Source organism: Camelina sativa, chromosome 11 (genome assembly GCF_030686135.1).
Source record: "Camelina sativa cultivar CO46 ecotype springtype chromosome 11, ASM3068613v1".
Classification (NCBI taxonomy): domain Eukaryota; kingdom Viridiplantae; phylum Streptophyta; class Magnoliopsida; order Brassicales; family Brassicaceae; genus Camelina; species Camelina sativa.
The window spans coordinates 4041619-4065643 of record NC_141890.1 but is presented as its reverse complement, the minus strand read 5'-3'; the positions used below and the strand labels follow the sequence as shown (position 1 = coordinate 4065643).

The 24025-nt window shown below is 36.9% G+C and overlaps 4 protein-coding genes across 4 annotated transcripts; 2 read left to right on the top strand and 2 right to left on the bottom strand.

Annotated features, from left to right (window-relative positions):
- The first annotated feature begins 16 nt into the window (after positions 1-16).
- LOC147933610 (uncharacterized) lies at positions 17-9557 on the top strand. Its single transcript, XM_087473824.1, has one exon. The coding sequence runs from the start codon at positions 1422-1424 to the stop codon at positions 3951-3953; it is 2532 nt and encodes an 843-aa protein (XP_087329950.1). The 5' UTR covers positions 17-1421; the 3' UTR covers positions 3954-9557.
- A 55-nt stretch (positions 9558-9612) lies between these two features.
- On the top strand, positions 9613-11738 carry LOC104721587 (pentatricopeptide repeat-containing protein At4g32450, mitochondrial-like). The gene has a single exon (XM_087473825.1). It carries the CDS (start codon positions 9930-9932, stop codon positions 11571-11573), a length of 1644 nt encoding a protein of 547 aa, XP_087329951.1. The 5' UTR covers positions 9613-9929; the 3' UTR covers positions 11574-11738.
- On the bottom strand, positions 11703-14070 carry LOC104727612 (protein BIIDXI-like). The gene is made up of 3 exons (XM_087473827.1): positions 13688-14070; positions 12586-13083; positions 11703-12490 (listed from the first exon to the last, which is right to left on the bottom strand). The coding sequence occupies exons 1-3, from the start codon at positions 13758-13760 to the stop codon at positions 11964-11966; spliced, it is 1098 nt and encodes a 365-aa protein (XP_087329953.1). The 5' UTR covers positions 13761-14070; the 3' UTR covers positions 11703-11963.
- A 4181-nt stretch (positions 14071-18251) lies between these two features.
- On the bottom strand, positions 18252-20004 carry LOC104721585 (cytochrome b-c1 complex subunit 7-1, mitochondrial). The gene is made up of 4 exons (XM_010439606.3): positions 19676-20004; positions 19375-19532; positions 18801-18848; positions 18252-18545 (listed from the first exon to the last, which is right to left on the bottom strand). Exons 1-4 carry the CDS (start codon positions 19767-19769, stop codon positions 18477-18479), a joined length of 369 nt encoding a protein of 122 aa, XP_010437908.1. The 5' UTR covers positions 19770-20004; the 3' UTR covers positions 18252-18476.
- Positions 20005-24025: the final 4021 nt, after the last annotated feature.

Sequence of the window (24025 nt, the reverse complement as noted above, 5' to 3'; positions counted from 1 at the left end):
CATGACACTCATTCTTTCTGGAAATAAACGTTGTGCCTGGTGAAAGGTAAGTTTGAAATGGAGTAACGTTTGTCCGTCTGGAAGAATTGTATATGCTGTGCTCATCCAGAAAATATGTCGTGAATTGATGTTGAATGATTCCTTATTCTGATTTGTTCTCATGACTTGTTTTCATGGAATTTATCGAGAAGAAAGGGAGCACATCCCTGCTTTCTTGCATACTTAGTCGCATGTGCATTGTGGAAATTCTCCAAGCTCACTCTTCAGATCTCTCCAGCAAAGCTAATTTTTTGACATGGCAGTATGAAACTCTAACACCGAATTTATTAATTTCACCAAGGTATGTATCATTTTGCAATATGTTGTGCATGTTTTCTTAAGTTAGTGGCCTACACATATAATAAAAACGAGTTTCTAATCACCAAGCAGACTATCTTGCAAAAGCAACCTGGCAATACTTGATTTGTTACTCAGAAATATGCCAAATGTTTCAATGGTCATGAAAAGTGATTAGTCGATACAAGAACTTGTAAAGTAAGAACCATATCTATGTGATGAATGACGAGGATGTTTTTATTACAAGCCATGAGCTGTCCTGTCTTCTTGTAAATAAATAATAAGTGTGTGATATATGATAGTGAAGTATATGGTTAGAATAATAAGTGTGTAAATGGAGGGTTGAATAAATGGAGGGTTGTAAAATAAAGTAGAGAGTTAGAATAAATGGAGGGTTGTAAAATAAAGCATAAAAATATCGTAAGGAATATTCTATGTAATATTTCCTAAGACTTGTAATATAAATACTAAGGCTTGGTAAAAAGTTTCATTCAAGCTGGAGTGAGTAAGTTTGAGTGTGAGAGTCTTAAGAGCCTTTGTAATCCTTTGATTGTTTCAATAATAAAATATATCCCCTTGGTAAAAGATCTTTCTTATATCCTTACATATTCATATAATCATTTTCTAAAATACTTCCTAAACACTTAGCATTGATCCTAAAAATCTTCTAAGTGGTTGTACCACTATGTGTGTGTAATTGTGGTATCAGAGCCATGGCAGTCTAAACTCTAGCTCTTCTCTTTCAGAAAGGTAATACGCCATGACGTTGTCTTCTACCATGCTATTATGAAAGTATGCTCTGTGGTTGCCATATTAATGGATCCTCCACATCAGAAATCTAACTATGCTAAAAAAAAACAGTATGGAGAAAAATTTCTATGAGGTTGTAATGCTCGAAATACCTTGAGGCTTTTTATGTTGCAAATATGTTGCCTCGGTTTGTGTAGCTAAGCACCTCTTGATTTATTTCTCTATATTCGTGGTACGTAAAAGAAAACAGGGAGACAACTTATGGATTGTTATTACTTCAATGGCTAGAAGAGAGTTATAGTATTTTGTCTTGGTTTCTGGTTCTATCATATATTATGAAAAGTTCATCTTCTTTGTCTAAAACTCCCTCTTTTCGACGATCAAATTCTAAAAAGGTTGATTACTTATATGAAGTAGAGTATGTGAGTGATGATAGCAAAGTTCCTATTACCCAACTCCCATTACTTAATCCTTACAAAGCTTTCACTAAACTAAATTCCACTTTTCCAAAAGTCATTCGTCAAGTGTTTGTCCCTAACAAACATAATGCAAAGGAGCTCGTTCTAGCATCTCCGTTAGAACAACATCTCATTCCAGCGACAGAAACAGAACAAATGATTCCTCTCAGAATCAATGAAGGCATGATACATCATTGGCGAACTCAAGGATATACCCATCTTCACTATGGAGCGATACGTTTGGCGCTAACACTCCATGGCAGAAAAGGCTTACCAGTTGTAGCACGGATAGCTCTCCTCGACACCCGATACAAAGAATACCAACATGCTTGTATTGCAACTATCCAGACAACACTAAACGCTGGCACTGTTTTCGTCACCCTTTTCCCAAATTTCAACGTGGCATTGGAAGACCCTCAAATATATCAGAATATGCAAATCCAGCTGCAAATCACAAGAGCTCCACAAATTGGAAACACGTATGCAGCAACGCTTCACCATCAAATGGCGTATAGAGTCCAAAATCATGCAATGGACTTAAGTCTCTCTAGAGACACTGAAGATGCGGTACTCACACAATTGGAATCCCACCATAGCCCGTCGTGCATCCATATTCCTAGACAGATTCCTAGAGATGAGCTTGTCAAGTTGCTTCGAGAATCATGGGTTACCAATTACGAAAAGCTCCATGACCGTAGCACCCCAATACAATCGGTGGACTCTTCTATTCATAGGAGAAAAGATGGAGCTGTAGAGATTGCTTTTAAGCAACAAGAAGAAAAGTCAAGACCAACGGCTTTCTGCACAAAAATCAATATAATTACTCCTTTTGAAGAAACTCAAACTTTGGAGAACAATCCACGTTTAGATGGTGTTCCAATCTCATCTTTTGATTCGCTGGGAGATCCCATTTACTCTTTTCAAGATGAAAAGGGCCACAAATTCTTTGATTTTTGTGATTGCCAACACTGTCAGATGAATAGTTCTGATGATGATGACACCCCAAGGCGAAGGAGAAAAAATAAAACTACACAACAAATCCTCAAAGAACGATTTGAGTCTGGAGACACACAAGTTGGCCTTCTCGGAGAACAAAGAGCCAAGAATTTTGAATACTATGTATTGTATTCAGGTGGTTCAACTCCCACAAAACCTGACAAAGAAGAGGTACAACTAAGTTACATGTTCGGACTCCCATCACAGCAGGATTCACCATTTCCATCCAAAGAGTTTGAAGAAAACAATATAAAACACTCATGGAAAATCCGGAATCCAAATGTTAAAAACCCAGATGGCTCAGTAAAGCAGATCAGCACCGCAGAAGCAACTTTGAACTGGCAGTTGGAGAACGCCACAACCCAAAACTATCTTCTAAGCCAGATTGACAAAAAGGTAACCATCATGGACCTTTTCATTAAAGAACTAACCAAAAAGATAACCTCTCTCCACCAAGAACTTCTCCACCTTGCAACTAATGTCTCCATAAACTCTCCCCTCATGTCCCAAAAAGAGCCTGAGCTAAAGTTCCTTAAAGCTCAGCTAAACTCCTTACAAAACCAACCCAAAACCCAACCTCCAATGCCATATGATCTTTTCACACCATACTCCATCTACACACCACCTTATACAGCCCAAACACAATCTTTATCTTTTTCTCAAAACCCAAGTATTTTCGGAGCATCCTCCTTCTTACCAACAAAAGTTGTTTATGAACAACAGTCTACCAAAAAGAAAAAGCCAATAGAAAAAAGAACAGGGAAGGAATCCATATTTGAACCACCCAAACCTTTGACCGAGACATCAAAATCTCAAGATCAACCCGAAACCAGCAAAGCGCAATTCATGGTGGAGCGTGCTAATCCAATCACTGTTTTTCTTCAGAATGTTGCAAAACGAGAACAAAAAATTTCTCAAGAAAGTATGATGAAAAAGACGCCAATAAAAAATGAAAATGATGAGGTCATAATCCCATCTTTTATGATGGCCTCATCGGCTGTGGTTGAAGAAGACGTAGAAAGTGAAGGTGGAAACGTATATGAAGAAACTCAAGAAACTGGACGAAATCAGACAGAAGGAAATTTGCGGTTTAATACAGAACCACATAAGGGTTTTTCTTTTGATGATGTTCCCCCTTCAAAATGGCGCGACAAAGTATATGAGATGCATGCATGGCTAACAGAACAACAACTCAATCCAGGAGCCATTTTGCCTACATCGATTGATAAACTGGTGGCTAAATTCCAAGGACGTCTCAGGCAATGGTGGATAAGCTTAGGCCAATATCGACAATTACAAATCCGACAATCTCCAACAATCGATGCCTTGGTGGGACACATCCACAATGAATTTCTAGGCACATGGGATCATTATACTATCCAAGCCAGAGAAGAGTATCTTAGCATGAGATGATGCTCCTTCAAGAGGAAGGATCTTGAAAGACATTATGAGCGAATGTCAAAGAGATTCTATGCCCTGAGTGGGATAGATGACGTCAATCTCAAGCAGGCGTACCTGAATTCACTTCCAGAACCACTTGGAAATGAAACGTCAAGGATATTATCTCTCAAGAATATGCCTCTCAACCAAGCTTCACTTGGAGAAATATATCAAATTTCTCTGGCAGCCCTTGAAAAGCTATGCAACCACCAGAAGTTTTTCAAACAGCTTCAAGAACAAAGAAAGCTTCTATGAAATGCATGTGATCGGCCAGAACTCAATATCAAATGCAGAGACAAGAGATGCCATTGTTCTACAAGTCATGGAAAAGAAAAGAGCTATAGAAGCAAGTGGCAGAAGAAATATCCAAAGCTATTTTCTAGAAAGAAATGGAAATTCTTCAGGAAGAAAACTCAAAGAGGTTTCAAAAAATCAGAAAGATGTTACATCTGGAAGAAGAAGGGACATTATGCGAACAAGAAGAAGAGAGACAACCTCCTTGGCTACTTGGCACAAGTTGAAGATATTGACGACTCAGATATTGAATTCATCTTTTCCCTTGATGATGAACCAACTGATACAGTTCTTACAATGGGTATGGAATTAGAAGATGAATCTTCAGAAGAGGATACTGGAGATGAAAGCGATATAGACGACCAATTCATGTTGTTTGACCTCTACACATTCGATTTCTGCAAAGTAGAGCAATCACATCAAGAAGAATTGGTGTATCTAACCCAACCATCTCCAAATGCCAAGATCTACATCTTCCCAAACAAGTATGATAAACTAATACCGGTCATTGCCTATTTTGACATTGGAGCTGCTGCATCCATCATCAAACCAGACCTCCTCCCAGCTTCACATTGGAATTCATGTTCAGTCGCTTTCATAGCAGCCAACGGCCAGATATTTCATATCTCTCTTATCAGCAAGCCAATTTACATCTAACTTTTCCCCGGATACATGATTAAATCCAAAGTATATGGTTCTGAACTCCCTGGAAAGGACTTTATACTTGGATTTGACATCCTTCATAGTCTTCGGAGAGTTTCGTGGCACCCGAAAGGTCTCAAACACAAAAATCAGTTGCTACCTTTGACAACGGTGTCTCATCTATACCCTATGGAGATGCTTAATCCCTTAAAAGAAGAAATCGCAAAGACGTCTTGCGCCACATCTCATTCGGAGTTTCTCACAAAATGCTCATCTCCTTTATGGAAGAATCCAGATTTTTTCATATCCTTACCCTTCAAGAAGAATGAGGATATCAACCCAACTAAAGCAAGTCACCCAGGAATGAACCCAGATCACTACAATCTTGCACTCGAAGAGATTGACCAACTCCAGAAAGAAGACCTCATTGAGAAAACCACTTCACCTTGGGCATGCGAAGCATTCTACGTCAACAAACGGGCTGAACAAGTGCGAGGAAAACTCAGATTAGTCATCAACTATCAACCACTCAACCATTTCCTTGCCGATGACAAGTTTCCTTTGCCAAAGAGAGAAGTGTTATTCCAAAAACTCCCGCAAGCACAAATCTTCTCCAAGTTTAACTTAAAAGCAGGATTTTGGCAGCTTGGAATCAAACCAGAGGACAGACCAAAGACATGATTTTGTGTACCAGATCGTCATTACCACTGGAAAGTCATGCCTTTTGGACTAAAGGTAGCTCCTTCATTATTCCAAAAAGCTATAATCAAGATATTCCAGCCTATCCTCCGAAATGCGCTGGTGTATATCGACGATATTCTGCTATTCTCGTCAAACATAGATTCCCACACTCCATTATTGGCAAAGTTCCATAATATCGTACAAAAATACGGTATTATGCTATCAGAAAAGAAGATGGTGATCGGAGAAACGGAGATTGATTTTCTGGGAATGCACATATCCAAGGGAGAATACTACCTCCAACCTCACATTTCCAGATGAACGACTATCTTTCAAGCAAGTCCAACAGTTTCCGGGGATTGTCAATTATATGTCGGATTTCATTCATGGTCTTGCAAAACACAGATCGATTCTCTCTGCTCAACTCAAGAAAGATGCCCCTCCTTGGAGCCAGAAATGCACAGAAGCAGTAAAAGAATTGAAGAAAATTTTCACAACCTTACCAGCACTAAAAATCCCAGCAAAAGGAAAAAGAATTCTGCAGACGGACGCAAGTGATTGCTATTGGGGAGCAATACTCTTAGAAGAAGACGAGAAGGGGAAAAGACATATATGTGGCTATAAAAGTGGAGTCTTCAAAGATAACGAAAAACACTACCATTCTACTTATAAGGAGATACTCGCTGTCAAAAGAGGAATAGAAAAATTTGAATAGAAAAATTTGAGTTTCATTTGGTGGGCCAACATTTCCTCATCGAGATGAACATGTCATCCTTTCCAAAGTTGATTCAGTTCAAGTAGAAGGTACTACCACAAGCTCAGTTACTCAGGTGGGCAAGTTGGTTTTCGCAGTGGAAATTCGATGTTAAACACATCAAAGGAAAAGACAACTTCCTCTCAGATTTTCTTTCAAGAACTCAGCGTCAAATCTTGACAATAGTACCCATGATATACACCCTCAGTCCAGACAATCCAACAGAAGATAACCTGCGGAAAAAGATTGCCGATATGCCGCATGGAATAAGAGAATCGTTACTCGACAATGTATTGATCTACAGAGGGATTGAGACACTGCATGGTTTCCTAAAGCTTTATATACATCGGTATGGTCTTGATCAGGGTCCACTTCTTGGCCTCGTTTACCACCCAGCCTATCCCTTCCTTACCACCATCCATATGAACCCTGCTCATTATGGCCGGTTTCCTATAGAAGCATACCTCCTACTTTGGTACATGGCAGATCTTTACATTATTGCAGTCCTCATCCACAAAAGTCAACTGCTCCAGTACTTAGCGAAATGCATATTGACTAGACGAAAGGCGCATTACAAATTACTATACAAGTGGCTCATATTATTCCATGATGTTACCTGGTGGCAAGAACATGTTCGTGCACAGCCTGAGTTGGATATACTTGTCACGTTCAGGATCACTACAATCCAAGAAGAACAAGACGGAGAAATCATTATCCTAAAGAAATATGATGCGAACGTTGAGACAAGCTACAATAATGATGCTTTTGCCTCGGGAAACTTCCATCAACGCGCAAATCAAATTGCATTATTGAATGGATTTAATGAATCTGAAGTTGACAAAGAAGATTAGGGTGTGAAAAGATCATATGGCATTGGAGGTTAGGTTTTGGGTTGGTTTTGTAAGGAGTTTAGCTGATCTTTAAGGGACTTTAGCTCAAACTCTTTTTGGGACATGAGGGGAGAGTTTATGGAGACAATAGTTGCAAGGTGGAAAAGTTCTTGGTGGAGAGAGGTTATCTTTTCGGTGAGTTCTTTAATGGAAAGGTCCATGATGGTTACCTTTTTGTCAATCTGGCTTAGGAAATAGTTTTGGGTTGTGGCGTTCTCCGACTGTCAGTTCAAAGTTGCTTCTGCTGCGCTGATCTGCTTTACTGAGCCATCTGGGTTCTTAACATTTGGATTCCGGATTTTCCATGAGTGTTTTATATTGTTTTCTTCAAACTCTTTGGATGGAAATGGTGAATCCTGCTGTGATGGGGGTCCGAACATGTAACTTAGTTGTACCTCTTCTTTGTCAGGTGTTGTGGGAGTTGAGCCACCTGAATACAATACATAGTATTCAAAATTCTTGCCACTTGGTTCTCCGAGAAGGCCAACTTGTGTGTCTCCAGACTCAAATCGTTCTTTGAGGATTTGTTGTGTAGTTTTCTTTTTTCTCCTTCGCCTTGGGGTGTCATCATCATCAGAACTATTCATCTGGCAGTGTTGGCAATCACAAACATCAAAGAATTTGTGGCCATTTTCATCTTGAAAAGAGTAAATGGGATCTCCCAGCGAATCAAAAGATGAGATTGGAACACCATCTAAACGTGGATTGTTCTCCAAAGTTTGAGCTTCTTCAAAAGGAGTAATTATATTGATTTTTTTGCAGAAAGTCGTTGGTCTTGACTTTTCTTCTTGTTGCTTAAAAGCAATCTCTACAGCTCCATCTTTTCTCCTATGAATAGAAGAGTCCACCGATTGTATTGGGGTGCTACGGTCATGGAGCTTTTCGTAATTGGTAACCCATGATTCTGGAAGCAACTTGACAAGCTCATCTCTAGGAATTTGTCTAGGAATATGGATGCACGACAGGCTATGTTGGGATTCTAATTGTATGAGTAGCGCATCTTCAGTGTCTCTAGGGAGACTTAAGTCCATTGCATGATTTTGGACTCTATACGCCATTTGATGGTGAAGCGTTGCTGCATACGTGTTTCCAATTTGTGGAGCTCTTGTGATTTGCAGCTGGATTTGCATATTCTGATATATTTGAGGGTCTTCCAATGCCACGTTGAAATTTGGGAAAAGGGTGACGAAAACAGTGCCAGCGTTTAGTGTTGTATGGATAGTTGCAATACAAGCATGTTGGTATTCTTTGTATCGGGTGTCGAGGAGAGCTACCCGTGCTACAACTGGTAAGCCTTTTCTGCCATGGAGTGTTAGCGCCAAACGTATCGCTCCATAGTGAAGATGGGTATATCCTTGAGTTCGCCAATTATGTATCATGCCTTCATTGATTTTGAGAGGAATCATTTGTTCTGTTTCTGTCGCTGGAATGAGATGTTGTTCTAACGGAAATGCTAGAACGAGCTCCTTTGCATTATGCTTGTTAGGGACAAACACTTGACGGATGACTTTTGGAAAAGTGGAATTTAGTTTAGTGAAAGCTTTGTAAGGATTAAGTAATGGGAGTTGGGTAATAGGAACTTTGCTATCATCACTCACATACTCTACTTCATATAAGTAATCAACCTTTTTAGAATTTGATCGTCGAAATGAGGGAGTTTTCGACAAAGAAGATGAACTTTCCATAATATATGATAGAACCAGAAACCAAGACATAATACTATAACTCTCTTCTAGCCATTGAAGTAATAACAATCCATAAGTTGTCTCCTTGTTTTCTTTTACGTACCACGAATATAGAGAAATAAATCAAGAGGTGCTTAGCTACGCAAACCGAGGCAACATATTTGCAACATAAAAAGCCTCAAGGTACTTCGAGCATTACAACCTCATAGAAATTTTTCTCCATTCCGTTTTTTCTTAGCATAGTTAGATTTCTGATGTGGAGGATCCATTAATATGACAACCACAGAGCATACTAGCATGGTAGAAGACAACGTCATGGCGTATTATCTTTCTGGAAGAGAAGAGCTAGAGTTTAGACTGCCATGGCTCTGATACCACAATTACACATACATAGTGGTACAACCACTTAGGAGGTTTTTAGAATCAATGCTAAGTGTTTAGGAAGTATTTTAGAAAATGATTATATGATTATGTAAGGATATAAGAAAGATATTTTACTAAGGGGATATATTTTATTATGAACCTGCAATTTCATTTCAATGTACATAGATATAAAGTCTCCTCACTTGATGATCAAACTGTATATCCAACTTATAATATCCAGGTTTGTTTATTGAGATACATTTTGTACAAATTATTTTTACTGTTAATAATTGTTACTGTAAACTTTGTGAATATTAGGTTGGAGGTGATCTCAAAGTATTATTATTCCCAAACCACGAAAGTGATTTGAAAGTATGATTCCGAAGCCTTACATGTAGTTAAGTATAAACCTAGTTTTCTAAATCTCTATGTTCCGGTCACAATTTAACAAAACTAGACAGTATAATGTTGGGTCCGGTCAGTGAAGAACCAAAAAGGAAAAAAAAAAAAAAAGAGAGAGCAAGCTTTAGCATTTGTAATGAATTCGAGGGAATAAAGTTGGGTCCTTTTCTGCTCGAACCGGATCGATTCTGCATCCGGTTCGTTCCCCGGCGACAGTCAGCAGCCTCTCTCCACGCTAATGATATACACGTTGACGAAAGGTTCGCTTCTCGGCTCTACCCGTAAGCTACGCTATTCTTCTTCTTGTGTTTCATATGATTCTCTGAGATGTCTTCATCCTCTGTTGAGAAACCTGAGCACAGCTGCGCAAAGATTGGGTTTTGGAAACCCTAACTACGGATATCCGATGGACCATTCTTCACATCACATTGGCGGCGATGTAACTGGGTTTAACGGTGAGTTTCACCAGAATTCATATGAGCAGAGCTTAAACCCACAAACTTGCCCTGTTTCTGGGCAGAATCCGAATAGGGTTTATCAAAACTGTTCCAACGGATACAATCAGAATCAGAGTGGGGAAAGTAGTGAAATTTTTAACCAGAGGCATCAACATTGGCAAAGTAGTTGCTCTTTGTATGGTACTGGCAATGGTGTTATTCTACAAGAAAATGCTGGTAGTAATCATTTTCAGCAAGATTATAGTGGTCATAACTCGTTGGAAGAGTTGGATGCGATTTGCAGAGAAGGGAAGGGGAAAACTGCAGTTGATATCATTAAATCATGGAGAAATGTGGGTTATTTTGTGGATTTACAGAGACTTTTGTGGATAGCACAGCTTTGTGGGGATGCACAAGCTTTACAAGAAGCCAAAGTTGTTCATGAGTTTATTACTTCTTCCGTTGGGATTTCAGATATCAGAGCCTACAACTCGATAATAGAAATGTACTCTGGTTGTGGCTCTGTGGTAGATGCATTGACCGTTTTCAATAGTATGCCTGTGAGAAGCTTGGAAACTTGGTGTGCTATTATAAGGTGTTATGCAAAGAATGGGCAAGGGGAAGATGCCGTTGATATGTTCACTCGTTTTAAAGAAGAAGGGAACAGACCCGATGGTGACATGTTCAAAGAGATCTTCTTTGCGTGTGGTGTTCTTGGTGATATTAACGAGGGACTGTTGCACTTTGAGTCGATGACCAAAGAGTATGGAATTATCCCTTCTATAGAACATTACGTGAGTCTTGTGAATATGTTGGCGGCACCTGGTTATTTAGATGAAGCCTTGAGTTTTGTTGAATCGATGGAACCACATGTCGATTTGTGGGAAACACTGATGAATCTATCAAGGGTTCACGGGGATGTAATGCTTGGCGACCGGTGTCAAGATATGGTTGAGCAGCTTGATGCAAGTAGGCTGAACAGAGAGTCAGAGGCGGGTCTTGTACCGGTCAAATCATCAGACTTGAGAAAAGAAAGATTACGGAGAATGGCGAAAGAGCCAAAGCTTGGAATTGGACCTATGGCAGCTGGAGATATTTCTCGTCTAGAGAACAGAGAATACTATATGGCGTTGAAGAGTTTACATGAGCATATGGTAGAAAGTGGATATGTACCCGAGTATAAAATTGCATTGCACGACGTGGACCAAGAGAGCAAAGCCGAAAACCTTTTTAATCATCACGAGAGGCTCGCTTTCGTCTGGAAGTTTCTCAACTCTCCTGTGCGTTCTGAAATACTAGTGCAGAAAAATTTGCGTGCTTGCGTTGATTGCCATAACGCAGTGAAGTTGATGTCGATGATAGTAGGGAGAGTGTTGATTTCTCGAGATGCAAAGAGATATCACCATATGAAAGATGGTGTTTGCTCTTGTGGAGACTACTGGTAACATGTTTAACACACACAGAGGACCAAAAACATATATGGGGTTCGTATGGTTTTCTTGATTAATTTCATTAGTATTCTTTGCAGAATGTTTTATGTTTCGCTATTCACAAATCAATGGTTCGTTTGTAACTTCATAAAAAATTCAATATAAGATTGACCAGAGTAACTCGAGTATTGACATTAACGTATAAGTTAATGAACCAACTTAAAATCATAAAAAAAAACTTAAAATCATAAACTTATATGTATTCCGACCAAAACAATCGCATACGAACGCCACTGCTCCGCCGAACCCTCCTGCTCAACTAGAGTGACCACCATTAAACAACTTAAAAGAAAACCACAGTGTCGTCACTCATGTTCTCGTATACAACTCGCCGCCGCAACAAGCTCACGGCCTCCGAGCACTGAGAAGCTTAACGTCGTCGATCACAGGCCCACACAAGCTCGAGAAATCATCGTTTCTCATAGCGTAAAACGTACTGTAGAACATAACTCTAGTCCGAACCGAGACAGCGACGAATCTCAACGAAGCTCTCTTGAATCCTCCTTTTCCTTTAGACTCGTAAGGGACTTTGATCGTGTCTTTCCCGGCGAAAGCCTCGACGATCATAGAACCAGCACATGCATTGCTTGCGTCTCCAACAGCGAAGGAGAGTACGTACGTTTTACCCGGGATAGTGCGGACAACTTGTGCAACAGCGCTCTCTTTACCAGCTACGAGTTCGACGGCGCGACGGCCCTGAGGAACGGAGAAATGATCGGAGTCGAGGTATTTGACGGCTTTAAGAGACTCGACCATCCAACCAGGTAAAGGAGAGTGGTCGTCGATGGAGTTTGGTGGGATCAGAACACCAGAGGTTGTGTTTGGTAAAACCCATGGACCTTCTTCGAATCCTCCGTTCTTTAGTATGTTCTCTGTAATAAAACCCCGTAAGTTTTAGATATCTCCGTATTTGACCCAGAAGTATATTATTTTATCAAAATCAGACCCCAATTAAAAATAAACTTACTATTGGTGGGACGAGGAGGGAAAAGGGCCCTCATAGCAACACCATCAATGAGAGGTCCACAAGCAGGATCTTCCTCAACACCTGGATTATGTATCACTATATCTGCGTAGTCACTTTGGGCCTTAAAAGCCCACGAATACAAATCCCAGCCCGAGCTACTGTACACGGTTTGGATCGGCATTACTGCATGGTGGGGAGCCACAGAAACGTTTAGACGCTCGTCTTGTGCGCATGTTCGAGCAGCACTGAACGTGATCGAATAGTAAGACCCTTTTTTGACGATGATTTTTTGTTTGATTGAGGCTTCGTTGCCTAGACGCACTGCGAATGCGCCTTTAGGCACGACAAGGATCATGTCACCTTGTTTTTGTCCTGAGGGAATGTACTCGACGAACCCTGAGAGTTCCCAGTTTGGGATTGCTGCTTTGTTGATCACTTGTGTTCCTTTCATGTCCGAGTGTCGTGGACCTAGTTCGAAGTCACCGTTTGGTAGTAGTCCTGTTTTGTTACCAACAAAAATATAAAACAAAAAATTAGCTTGATGTTTAGATTTAATATATTCATCAACTTGTATTTTATTTTATTACATAAGGGTCGTTACGATAAACATAATTAAACACACATTATATTTTTGGTTTTTGTTTAACATGGGAATGTTTTAATGAAATAATTGATTTGTTAATAAACAATTGAGTGTATAATAATTGAGTAAAAGCTGAAGTATGAAATATTAATACTATTATTTTTAAAAAGTAAGAACATGTTACTGATGGGAAGGTGAGAGTAATTGAATGATGCATTTATTGGCAAAACACCATGTGCATTTACAGATCTGTTTCGCCAAAGCATTCAACATGTTCTTCAAGCTACGCAGATCATCATTTTTCATGATTTATGTGCAATATCAATTAAATTATTTTGACAAACGCTAGTATGAATCAAACTGTACAAATTTTCGAGAAATGGATTTCTGTAATACTAGATTTGTTTTTGGAACTTAAGTTGTATATGTATCTTAAAAGATATTTGAAGAATAGCCTAATATATATAGAAAATACAATAATGCAAGATTTTGTATAAAGATGAAGAATGAAGGACTTACCATCTTTGAAGCAAAAGGCAACGTAGAAGAATGAGTGAATTAGAAGAAGCACTATCACTCTCGTCTCTTTCATTTCTTTTGACTTTTTTCTACCCCAATAATGTTATATATAAACTTTTAACCAAAATAAAAGTTGTAAGGAGAGTGAGCGAGAGAAGGAATGTTTAGTGGGAGTGGAAGAGAACGAGGAGGAGAGTGCTCTTATATGCAACGTTGTGCAACAAAAAGCCCCTTGTCTATATTTAAACTACGGCTTTGCCACTAGAGACTTGTGTCGGAACAACATTGGTCCTGTTTTTATATTCATCGTTCCTTGGAAATGGGTTACTTTTTTCTAAGAAGGTTTGACTGGTTAAATAAATAACACAGTCGAGTTTTTGTTTGATTGGATAATTATCGCAAATGAACAAGATTCCATGGTAATTCTAGCAAAGGAAATATGATCGCTAATCTATAAAATCGTGAATTCATCTTATAATTGTAATTGAATTTTTCTTTTTGTTACATAACCCAAAAATAGATTAAAGAGGAACAACTATGAGGGTGTTACAGATCTAATTGCGATTTGGAAAATGATAATTATTTGAGTAATGGTAATATAATTGCGGGGATGAAGAGGACAAAAGCTGTGGGACAATGTGGTCTCTCACATGCCTTTTTCACATTGGTTCTCGCATCGCCACACAAGATAAAGTTGCTTATGTTCTGAGTTATCATATCACATACACATAACGAATAATAGATTATTATTTAAAAGTTTAAGTCCGAATCAACGAAGCAGTTGCTTCAATGGCTTGATCTGTGTGCCAAATCCATAGCAAGGTATATGGCTCAAGTTTTTTTCATGGGTTGGTCGGTAACTTTCAACCGCAGTTGGAATTTAATTGTTAGTGTCGTTAAACGCATCACATGAGCGCCAAAAATCTCAAGTGTAAAGTGTAAACCATGCGGACTCTTTTTCCTTTTTTAATCTTTTTTACTTAAACAATTTAAACAAATAATGGCCCTAGCTATCCGATCCAAATTTTAAGTAGTCTTTTTCCAACCTTTATTTTTTATCATGTGCTTTCTTAGATTTAGTCTGCACATTTGTCGGGTCAATAATCATCGATATTCTTGAACCAAACTAAATAAAACCATATGATGAACATGATCAGCATAATCACAGTTCGCAAATACCTAAGCATATTGGATTTTTGGAAAATACCACTATGCAACCATCACTATATTACTAAAAGATAATGAAAATCGACTTTTTCGTTGTAATGTACAGTATATACTGTATATGTATCATAAACTTTGGCCGGACTTGTAGCATAATGTGGACAAAATGCACGTATATATCAGTGAGAAGGGAAGGTATATGTTATCTTTATTAAATTACAAGATTATGAGAAAGTTGTACCCAAAAAATGAGTAACTAGCTAATTCGTAGTCAAAATATTTTGAAAAGGATTTATCCTTCGCTCGTCGTCAATTGCAAAATCTGATCCACAAACATATATAAATACGTAGAGCGAAATGATATTAAAAGAAAATTGAAGAATAATCGAATTTTGTCTCTGCAGCGTCAGAATTTATGGATCGCTGCAAGAAAGGCCACCGACTCTCTTACCGGTGCTTTTATTGCACAAATTATTGTACTAAAAACATATTGCGTGCGTTTTTATAAATACATACACATGCACTGTGTATCATATTATAGATATATCTTATAGTATCTTTTTTTTTTTTTTTAACATGCATTTGTTTATACTAATATGTTTTCTGGGATAAATTGTTGCTGGCACTGGCATGTTCCATTAAGCAACAACCATGTTTAAAATTTACGACTGGAGTTGATGGTCTCTAGTGGTCAATACTGCCATGTCACCACTATAATATATCTAAACCGAGAAAATATAAGAGGAAAGAAGAATTGTATATATACACAAACTTAGCTTGTGTGTGTATGAGTTGAGTAGTCTAAAATATAAGATGGATGTATTCTCTACGAGTTGATCACACAAATTTTATGATTTTCGGCCATAAACCGGGGCCACATAGCCATGTAACCTTGGCTTGATGTTACTCGTGGATCCAAAGCAAATGATAATAGCTAGCGATATAATAAGAAATTACTTTAAAAAGATCTGTTAGACATGCATGCATACATGGGAAAGTGGACCAACTTTTACTACACGACATTTGAGTTTGACTATCGTCTTTCATGATTTGCAAAACTAATATTTAGCTTAGTAGCCACACTATTTAATGCGACACATGAAATCACAGTTTTGACTTGTGGTGCTAGCTAACGGGCAGCGACAATATAATGTCATATACTCCGTTTTAGATAATTTTTACATGTGTTTAATAGTTAAAACATCAACTTTTTTTTTATAGTACTATATATAATTTGTTTAAGTAACATCTTTTACTTCAGAATCAGTTCACCTGTACATATATGAAAATCATTTTATTTGATTTTTAAAAAATTGTAGATAGTTAACTCAGGAGAGAGTAGAGAAGATGTTGATAGAAAATTAAGAATGAAAAACAAATGTAGCAAAGTAACGGAGAAGACATAAAAGAAAAGGACAAGCCAGCCGTCAAAAGGATTCATATTATCAAGAATTTGAAATTACTGAAAATTGGACTACTCTCGTGGCAGACACTTAATGTGCCTGTTGGCTGTCTCACGCTGAATCGTTATCTATGTCTAGAAGAAATATGTGTATTTACCAAAATGAAGTGCATCTACGTTTTTTGTGGCGTAAGAAAAAATATCTATGTTTCATCGACGAGAGTGTTTGTCTAATAGTCCTAGATAGGTTACCTTACGGCTTACGTGATGACTGTGGTTGTTTCATATTTTAGTTATATTTTTATGGAATCGTCGTTCAAAACGCAAAAATACATTAATTGTTTTATAAAAATTAAGACATTTTTGTTTATATCTCTAATTAAGATACTCGGAAAGTCGGAATATTTGTATATCATATTTCCTATCTAAAAATAACTAAATAAGTGTGCATTCACCACCTTCGTGTCACTAATAATTAATAATCATCAAACTGGAAAAAAATTACGAAGTGCTGATCATTTCATCATCTTTGATAGTTAATTTAATATTAATGATGGTAAAACTAAACAACATCTAAAATTTCCAAGATAATTTTGATTTACGAATATTGATCTCAAATCAAATTAACAAAAGACAAGTCAGTCTGTGTCAATGAATCACATGCAACCGACTTTCAATGGTCGACCCTCAGGTAAGTACACAGCGAAGTAAATTATTTTTTTTGTCTAAAAAGAAACATCCAAGTTTAAACAAATTAATTCATAATTAGAAAAGCCAAAAAAAAAAAAAAAAAATTATTAAGGAACCACATAAACCAATCTCTAAAACCAATAATATGTAAGTGTAACTGACCCATTTTCATACATCACATCTGTCACTGTCAGTAATACGTATCCACCTTGTGTTGTGTACAACCTTAATTTTGATCACTTCCATGGACCATCCATGATCCACTCGAATGTTCTGTCTACAACACATCTTCATGCTTTCAAAGTATTGGATAAGTTGAATCTCAAACTTACTTCAAGATCCACATAATTCGATCTTCACCCAATGTGATAAATACAACGCAGTCGATGCAACTATCATGATTGGTTTTAGGTTATATAGATTGATTCTCAATCAATCATACATTTGGGTGCCATAATATTCATAATAAGCCTCGTATTTAGGGGGATAAAAATCGAGTCTCAACTTATCTACTCTTGTTATTCTCGACATAATTCTAACATTTGTGGCTAAACGAAAGTGAGCTAAAAGAAAAGGAGGAGAGAGGGCGATGGGTAACTAAAGAAGAGATCTACGCCTGAATCTATTAAAGACTTGTGTCCCACTCTACGCACTCACATGCTTATGTTCTTTACTGTACATTTTTACTAAAATATATACATAACATGGATCTCTCTATTATATGAAATGAATGATTCACATCCTGTCGATAATATATAATAAGATTGTTTTTGAAATCGTAAGTTTCATTTCCCAATTTCCGATATGTCCAAGCTCAGCTGGATCTCTCTTTCTCTCTTCTTACACTCGCCGGTCCTCGCAAGTAGATTTTGGGTGTACTCGTCGATAATGTGTGAATTCAACGTAAAAACATTTTGTTCGAATATGTTCGTAGGCCACATACCGATCTTATAATATAATACGTGTACCAAACCTACAGATGTTTGAATTAGAAAATGGGCCAATCAAAACTGATGATTTTTGTGAATGGGGATCATCTAAACCAACGGCGTCGTAAGGAACTTGTCTATATCTCACTTTCTAGTGCATGACAGTACTACTGCTACATTAGACAAGTAGACAACACACCCATACCATAGACTTGGACCGTTCAACGACTTGCTTTAAACGGTGCCTAATAAAACCATAACTCATTCATTAATTTCTCACATGTAATTGTCAATGCAAAAGTGTATAGGGCAACATGGTTCAACCAGATCATCAAGAGTTTGGAATCATGACACTTAACAAATCGGAAGAATGGAACAGTAAAGCAAACCACAAATATAATAATCATTGAGACAGACTTGAGTTGCGTCCTCGATTTTATTCAAGCCAGCAAACGCGGAAAATGTAACTTATCACAGATTTATGCTTTTTCAAGTAAGAAACAGCTTTGTTCGAAAACTGAGTACCAAATGATAAATGTAATCCATTTCGAGATTTATGCAGAGAAGCAGCGTTGACCACAAGAAAAGAAGGAAAAAATAATGCTTATGGGAGCGTGCGCTGGTATAGTGGTAGAGCTCCCAAGGCTTCTCGTTCCTTACTTTCCCTCTCAACCTGCAAAGCACAACATGGAAACAGTGATGATGATAAAGACGATGATGGTCTATCCTTAAAGAAAAGTTATGCATCTTAAAGTTTTATCATTGTTTCCGGCGGTCTGCAACAAACTGATGTCAAAGGAGCATGCATGTTAAGTCATAGTGCAAGGAGGAATAGAAGATGCTCAATGACACTAATTAGCTGTTTGATTATTCCTACCCCGGAGGGAGATAATGATTTAGAGATAATTTCATCAGAAAAGAGACTTACAAGAGCCAGCATATCCTGAAGATAACCACGGAATGGGGTCTGCATCGCCTGTATGTGTGACGTAAGAAACATCAAATAAGAAAGTTAGAAAAGGAAAAAAAAATCCAAAAGAATGCCTTACAGATACCATTTGTTGTAGCTTAATACATTGTAAACCAAAGCCACAGTCTAAATACAGTAATACAATAGTATAAATGCAAACACAAACTTTTTTATCAATCCCAAATTTCAAATAAGCACTAGCAAGTAGCAATAGCAGAGTAAACAAACACCGTAACGCAAGAGAGAAGCATAGATTATGCATAAACTAGTTTATAAACATCTAAGCTCCACTATCACAAGATCATTTTTGTAAAGTAATATATTCAAGATGATCTAGGTTCAAAAAAACTTTCAACATTGTCTATCAGAAGACAAAACTGAATCTAAAACTCAATGCGAGGCTTGAAGCCTAAAAAAAGAATCTAACATTGAATCAATATTTAAGCTCAATTTCCTGAGTTAGCTAACATTCAAATCCAATCCTCTAACAACATCGGAGAACCAAAAAAGAGACAATGAAGAATAACAATACCTGAAGATCCTTGGGGAGGTACTCGTGCTTCATGGAGAGGTCCATGGCACGCTTGAGACGCTGGTTACGAGCATCGACGACCTCCCTGGGCAATCTGTTCATAGCCTCTTTGATGTCCATGCTGTAATACTGATCGTACAGATCATCGTACCTAAGACCTAAATCATTCCATACCATAATCACAAAAGACAAACAAAAGCAGATTTAGATTCAATCCTGAACCAGCCTCCTCATTTGAAAAAACAACAAATTCAGATTCAGAAATTAGGGTTATCGATCGAGAGAGAGAGGGAGATCTGACCGTATCTGCGGAGACGAGTAGATATGGCTTTCATATGCATACGAGCGAGGAAGTTCTTCTTCGGATCGATGAACGATTTCAAAAACGACGACATTTTTTTTCTCAATCTCTCCGATTGCGCAATTTCAGGTTTCTCTTGTTGTTGTTGTTGTGAGGCTAATCAAAAAGAGACGAGACGAAGCTGCTGGGGAGAAAGAGAGACGGGGGTAAATTTACAACGCTGATCAAACGAGGTCGTTTGATTTGCGCTTTTATTGGGCCTTAAGTGGCCCAGTTACGCTTATTAAAATTGCTTATTTTTTGGGGGTGCGTATTTTGTACTAAAACTCAATCGATCTCAGTCATAAAATTTGAATATTTATAAGTAGTATGTTAACCCGTAAATATATATATATATATATATATATATATATATGTTTTGAATAGTATGAGAGGACAATATATTACTTATCCTACCATAGAAAATTTTGTCGATTTGTTAATCATCTCATTATATTAGATTATATATATATATATATATATCAAATCTTCTAAAATTTTGAATTAATTTGTGAATGAGCAAAATCTTTTAGAAAATAAAATCATCAATTATAAAAAATTTGCTAAAAAAAGTTGTAACCCGCACTTTTTAGATAGTAGAAGTTTAATAGTTTTCCGTGGATAATTATTTTTATTTTTATTTCGAACAATCAAAATAATTATTTAAGGAAAAATAATATTATGATTGATCATAATTATTATTTACGATTTCTAGTAAAAACATTTGTGTAGATGTTTTTGAAAAAGTAAGAGGAGAGCCATCAAATCTTGACAATCACTCGTCTGTAAGAGGAGACCCATCTGTGAACGTAAGCGGAGAGCCATCAAATGAAAATGAAAGCCATGATCAGATGAGTGAGCAATAAGCCTTCTCTATATTTTCCCAAATTTTTAACAGGTCTCATACTTGATCTTTAATTTTGTTTTTTTTCACTTGATACAGACAGGGTCTCTGAGTTAGGAAGAGGACGTGAGGAGGTTACAGGAGGAAATCTGCATATTGATATTGAAGGAGGAGATCTGCAGCAACATCCACCCCAACAAAGACCTAGGAGAGGAAATGAAGCACTGGAAAATGCAACTATAGAGGTTAACGACGAGGGTTTATACCAAGTCAATAACAGCCAGAGGACAGCTCAAACCAGAATTGAGGTTGGAAGCAACTCAATTGATAATGAAGGAGGAGATATGTTCGATGAGCAAGCTCATGTGGAAGCATTTTATGGAAACTCACACTCTAGCCGTCATCGGAACACTGAGCCAGAAGACAGATCGTCTATTGAAGGAGGAGAGGAGAGAGAGGGGAACTCAGGAGACCATGATCACCAAGGTACTCCTATTTCCTTTAGGTCTCTTTGTTTTCCCAATTTTTTCACGTCTCAAGCTTGATTTTTTTGCTGCTTTTTTCACTTGATACAGACTGGGTCTCTGAGTTAGGGACAAAGAGAATTGATAATGAAGGAGGAGATATGTTCGATGAGCAAGCTCATGTGGAAGCACTGTTAGACTCTGATGGAAACTCACACTCTGATGGAAGCTCATAATGGAGGAAGTACAGGTTACTGGACATTCATTTCCATGCACATGGAAGTGTAGCATATTCATAATGTGCTACACTCCATGAATATCTATGAATGTGCTACACTCCATGAATATCAAGTCTAATTTGCTAGAGATCAACTAAGGAGAACGATGTGCATGGCATTCATTTCCTGTCCCCAATATCTCCCTGGTTATTAGTTCCCCCACATCATTGGCTCTGAGCCACAAACCATCAACTCTCGATTCTCTTCTTCAAGTTATCTGAGAGTAGGAAGAGCATTATGCAGACAGCAGCAGATTCTAGATTTTTAATATTTGAGTCTATATCATCATATCATTGAGAAGATGATAACCACTCTAAAATGAATAGCTTCGAATAGAGATAATTAATTGTCAATCATTTCGGGAAAATCTGGAAACTATAATGGATTTAACTAAGCGTAAGTAGCTTGTTGTCATTCTTAGGATGGAGAATTTAAATACCACGGAATGGTCTCACCTCAACATTAGAAAATGGTTTATTCCCGATCTAATAACAAGGCAATTGTGGTCCTCAATGTTTTGAATGAAGTGGTATCTTTACAAAAAAAAAAAAAACAAGATATCCAAATATAAACAGAGTATGGGCAGAGAGACAAAGAGAAATTCTCTCCATAGATTACAATAAAAACAAACAAAAAAGAAAAGATTACAAGCGTTACAGAGTTATTACGCCCATATCAATGAATATTTGTCTTTTACTTCTTCTTTTTGTATAACTTGGCTTTCAATATCTTTGGCTCTTGCGGCACTCTTTGGACCAATTTCTAGACAGTTGATTCAGGTTTTTTTTATATAATAAAGTTGATTCAGGTTTGGTAGTGGTAAAATGTTACCCGAGGTTGTTTGCAAGCCAAGTTTAGTTTGGGTTTAATAGTGTAATCTGAGATTACTAATCTCCATGACTCCATCCGATGAAATTAGGACTTGGGCTAAATTTAATTAAAATCATTGTAACTCATTTGAATGTGTATGTATAGAGTGATAGATAAAGCTAGTTGTATGTATAAATCGTAATTAAATAAGCCCTAGAAAATGATAGTAGTTGTGTGAAAAAAGGGAGTTTAATTTAATACATGGAATCAAGTGTACTGTGAGATGATAATCTAGTTATATAGATATGTTAAGTTAGTCAAATATATATAATTGTAACTTTATTCTAAACGAATTGGATTGCGGCTAACATCTTTACTCTAAACGAATGATAGTATTTCAAGATGTAACTTAAACACCATTGAGAGTTTGAAAGGCATGTTTTTGTCTTCTTATGATTAACTATCTCATAGTATCATTTCAAGTTGCATGTACTATAATATAACGTTAAATGGGGTGATTTCACCATAATATTTCAAATCTCTTATGTTCCCACTTTCTTGACAAAGCATTCCAAAAGTTTATATAGTCTGTCTTTCTCTAAACCACCTTTAACTAAGGTTAGGTTGAAGTGATTTATAATGCATTGTAGGTACTCGATTTAGTTTGATATTTATATTTTGTTTGGTGGGATTTTAGATCACGACCCATATCCTAATTGCTATTTTTTTTTTAACAATGAAGTCGTCGTCGCAGGGAAAATACGAAGCAGATAACGCAAAGATAATTTTTATTTATTTCCTGCTTACATAATCCAATATCGTAAATTATGCAGTAGGTCTAAAGTTTACTATCTTCTTGATGAGTTCATAATTAATAATGCCAACTATGCTTACATTTTTTTCTAATTTATTATTATTATTATTATTTTTTTTTTGTCAAACTTCTAATTTTTGTTTCTAAAAATTCAAAAATTTCAGATAGAGTAACCACCAAAAAAAACTACATGAGCTGTTCTCAAAATTGTATAAATCAGTTCTAGCTTAATTAATTGATAAATTAAGCGCCATATATAGCACCTATCTGATAATCACAATAATTATTTGAATTCAAAACTTAATAGATTACATAAGATTAAGGTATCACGGTGGTATTAGAGAATACTCTCAAGTTTTAGAACATACTTGGATTAACTTTGTTGGATTGAAAATTTTAAAAGTTCTTAACTAGAACTGATTTTTTTAATTCTATTCGCTAATTATGCTAAACTGCTTTCATAGCACATGGTTTTGGTATCACAAAGGCAGATAATTATTCAGTAATTGTATGATAATACTTTTTCTTAATTAACCTCACTTTTGCCTTCGTCTTAATTGGCCCTTTTCGGCCGTCTCTGTTTTCTTTGTTAAAAGGGAATTTATATTTTAGTTTAAACTTTGTACTACCTCAGACAAATTATCGTCTTATTATATTCATATAGATAGAAACTATATTTATTTAAGATTTGATTCGTATACTTTTACACAATATTCCAATTCCTAAGTGTTTGATAGTGAGGTTCATATAAAATTACATTGAAAAAGTATATTAAAAATGTGTATGCTGATGCAAATTGGCATAATTTATTGATATAAACAACACTTTATAGATCATTAAGACATGGAACTTTATCAACACTTTAGTTGTTTTTGGTTGGATATTAGATTGATTGTGGACTTTGATTTGATTATCAGTTCTTTACATACACACAAAAAAATCATATATTTTGGATATAATGTTTTAGATTCTGAAATTTAAGAGTCTAAGGGTCCGAATGATAACCGCGGATTTAGTAGTGCGGGACAAAAAATTTGCTAGTGCGGTACGGTTCAACTGCGGTACATACGGGTCAAGTGCGGTTATTTCAAAATAAGCGGT

What these genes read in the sequence shown, in the direction of transcription:
- LOC147933610 (XM_087473824.1), top strand. Translation starts at nt 1,422, where the DNA reads ATGAAAAGTTCATCTTCTTTGTCTAAAACTCCCTCTTTTCGACGATCA.
- LOC104721587 (XM_087473825.1), top strand. Translation starts at nt 9,930, where the DNA reads ATGATATACACGTTGACGAAAGGTTCGCTTCTCGGCTCTACCCGTAAG.
- LOC104727612 (XM_087473827.1), bottom strand. Translation starts at nt 13,760, where the DNA reads ATGAAAGAGACGAGAGTGATAGTGCTTCTTCTAATTCACTCATTCTTC. An exon ending in TGCCTTTTGCTTCAAAGATG is followed by an intron (nt 13,084 to 13,687) that starts GTAAGTCCTTCA and finishes GTAACAAAACAG; the next exon opens with GACTACTACCAAACGGTGAC. An exon ending in CCCTCCTCGTCCCACCAATA is followed by an intron (nt 12,491 to 12,585) that starts GTAAGTTTATTT and finishes GTTTTATTACAG; the next exon opens with AGAACATACTAAAGAACGGA.
- LOC104721585 (XM_010439606.3), bottom strand. Translation starts at nt 19,769, where the DNA reads ATGTCGTCGTTTTTGAAATCGTTCATCGATCCGAAGAAGAACTTCCTC. An exon ending in TACTCGTCTCCGCAGATACG is followed by an intron (nt 19,533 to 19,675) that starts GTCAGATCTCCC and finishes GGAATGATTTAG; the next exon opens with GTCTTAGGTACGATGATCTG. An exon ending in ACCTCCCCAAGGATCTTCAG is followed by an intron (nt 18,849 to 19,374) that starts GTATTGTTATTC and finishes TCACACATACAG; the next exon opens with GCGATGCAGACCCCATTCCG.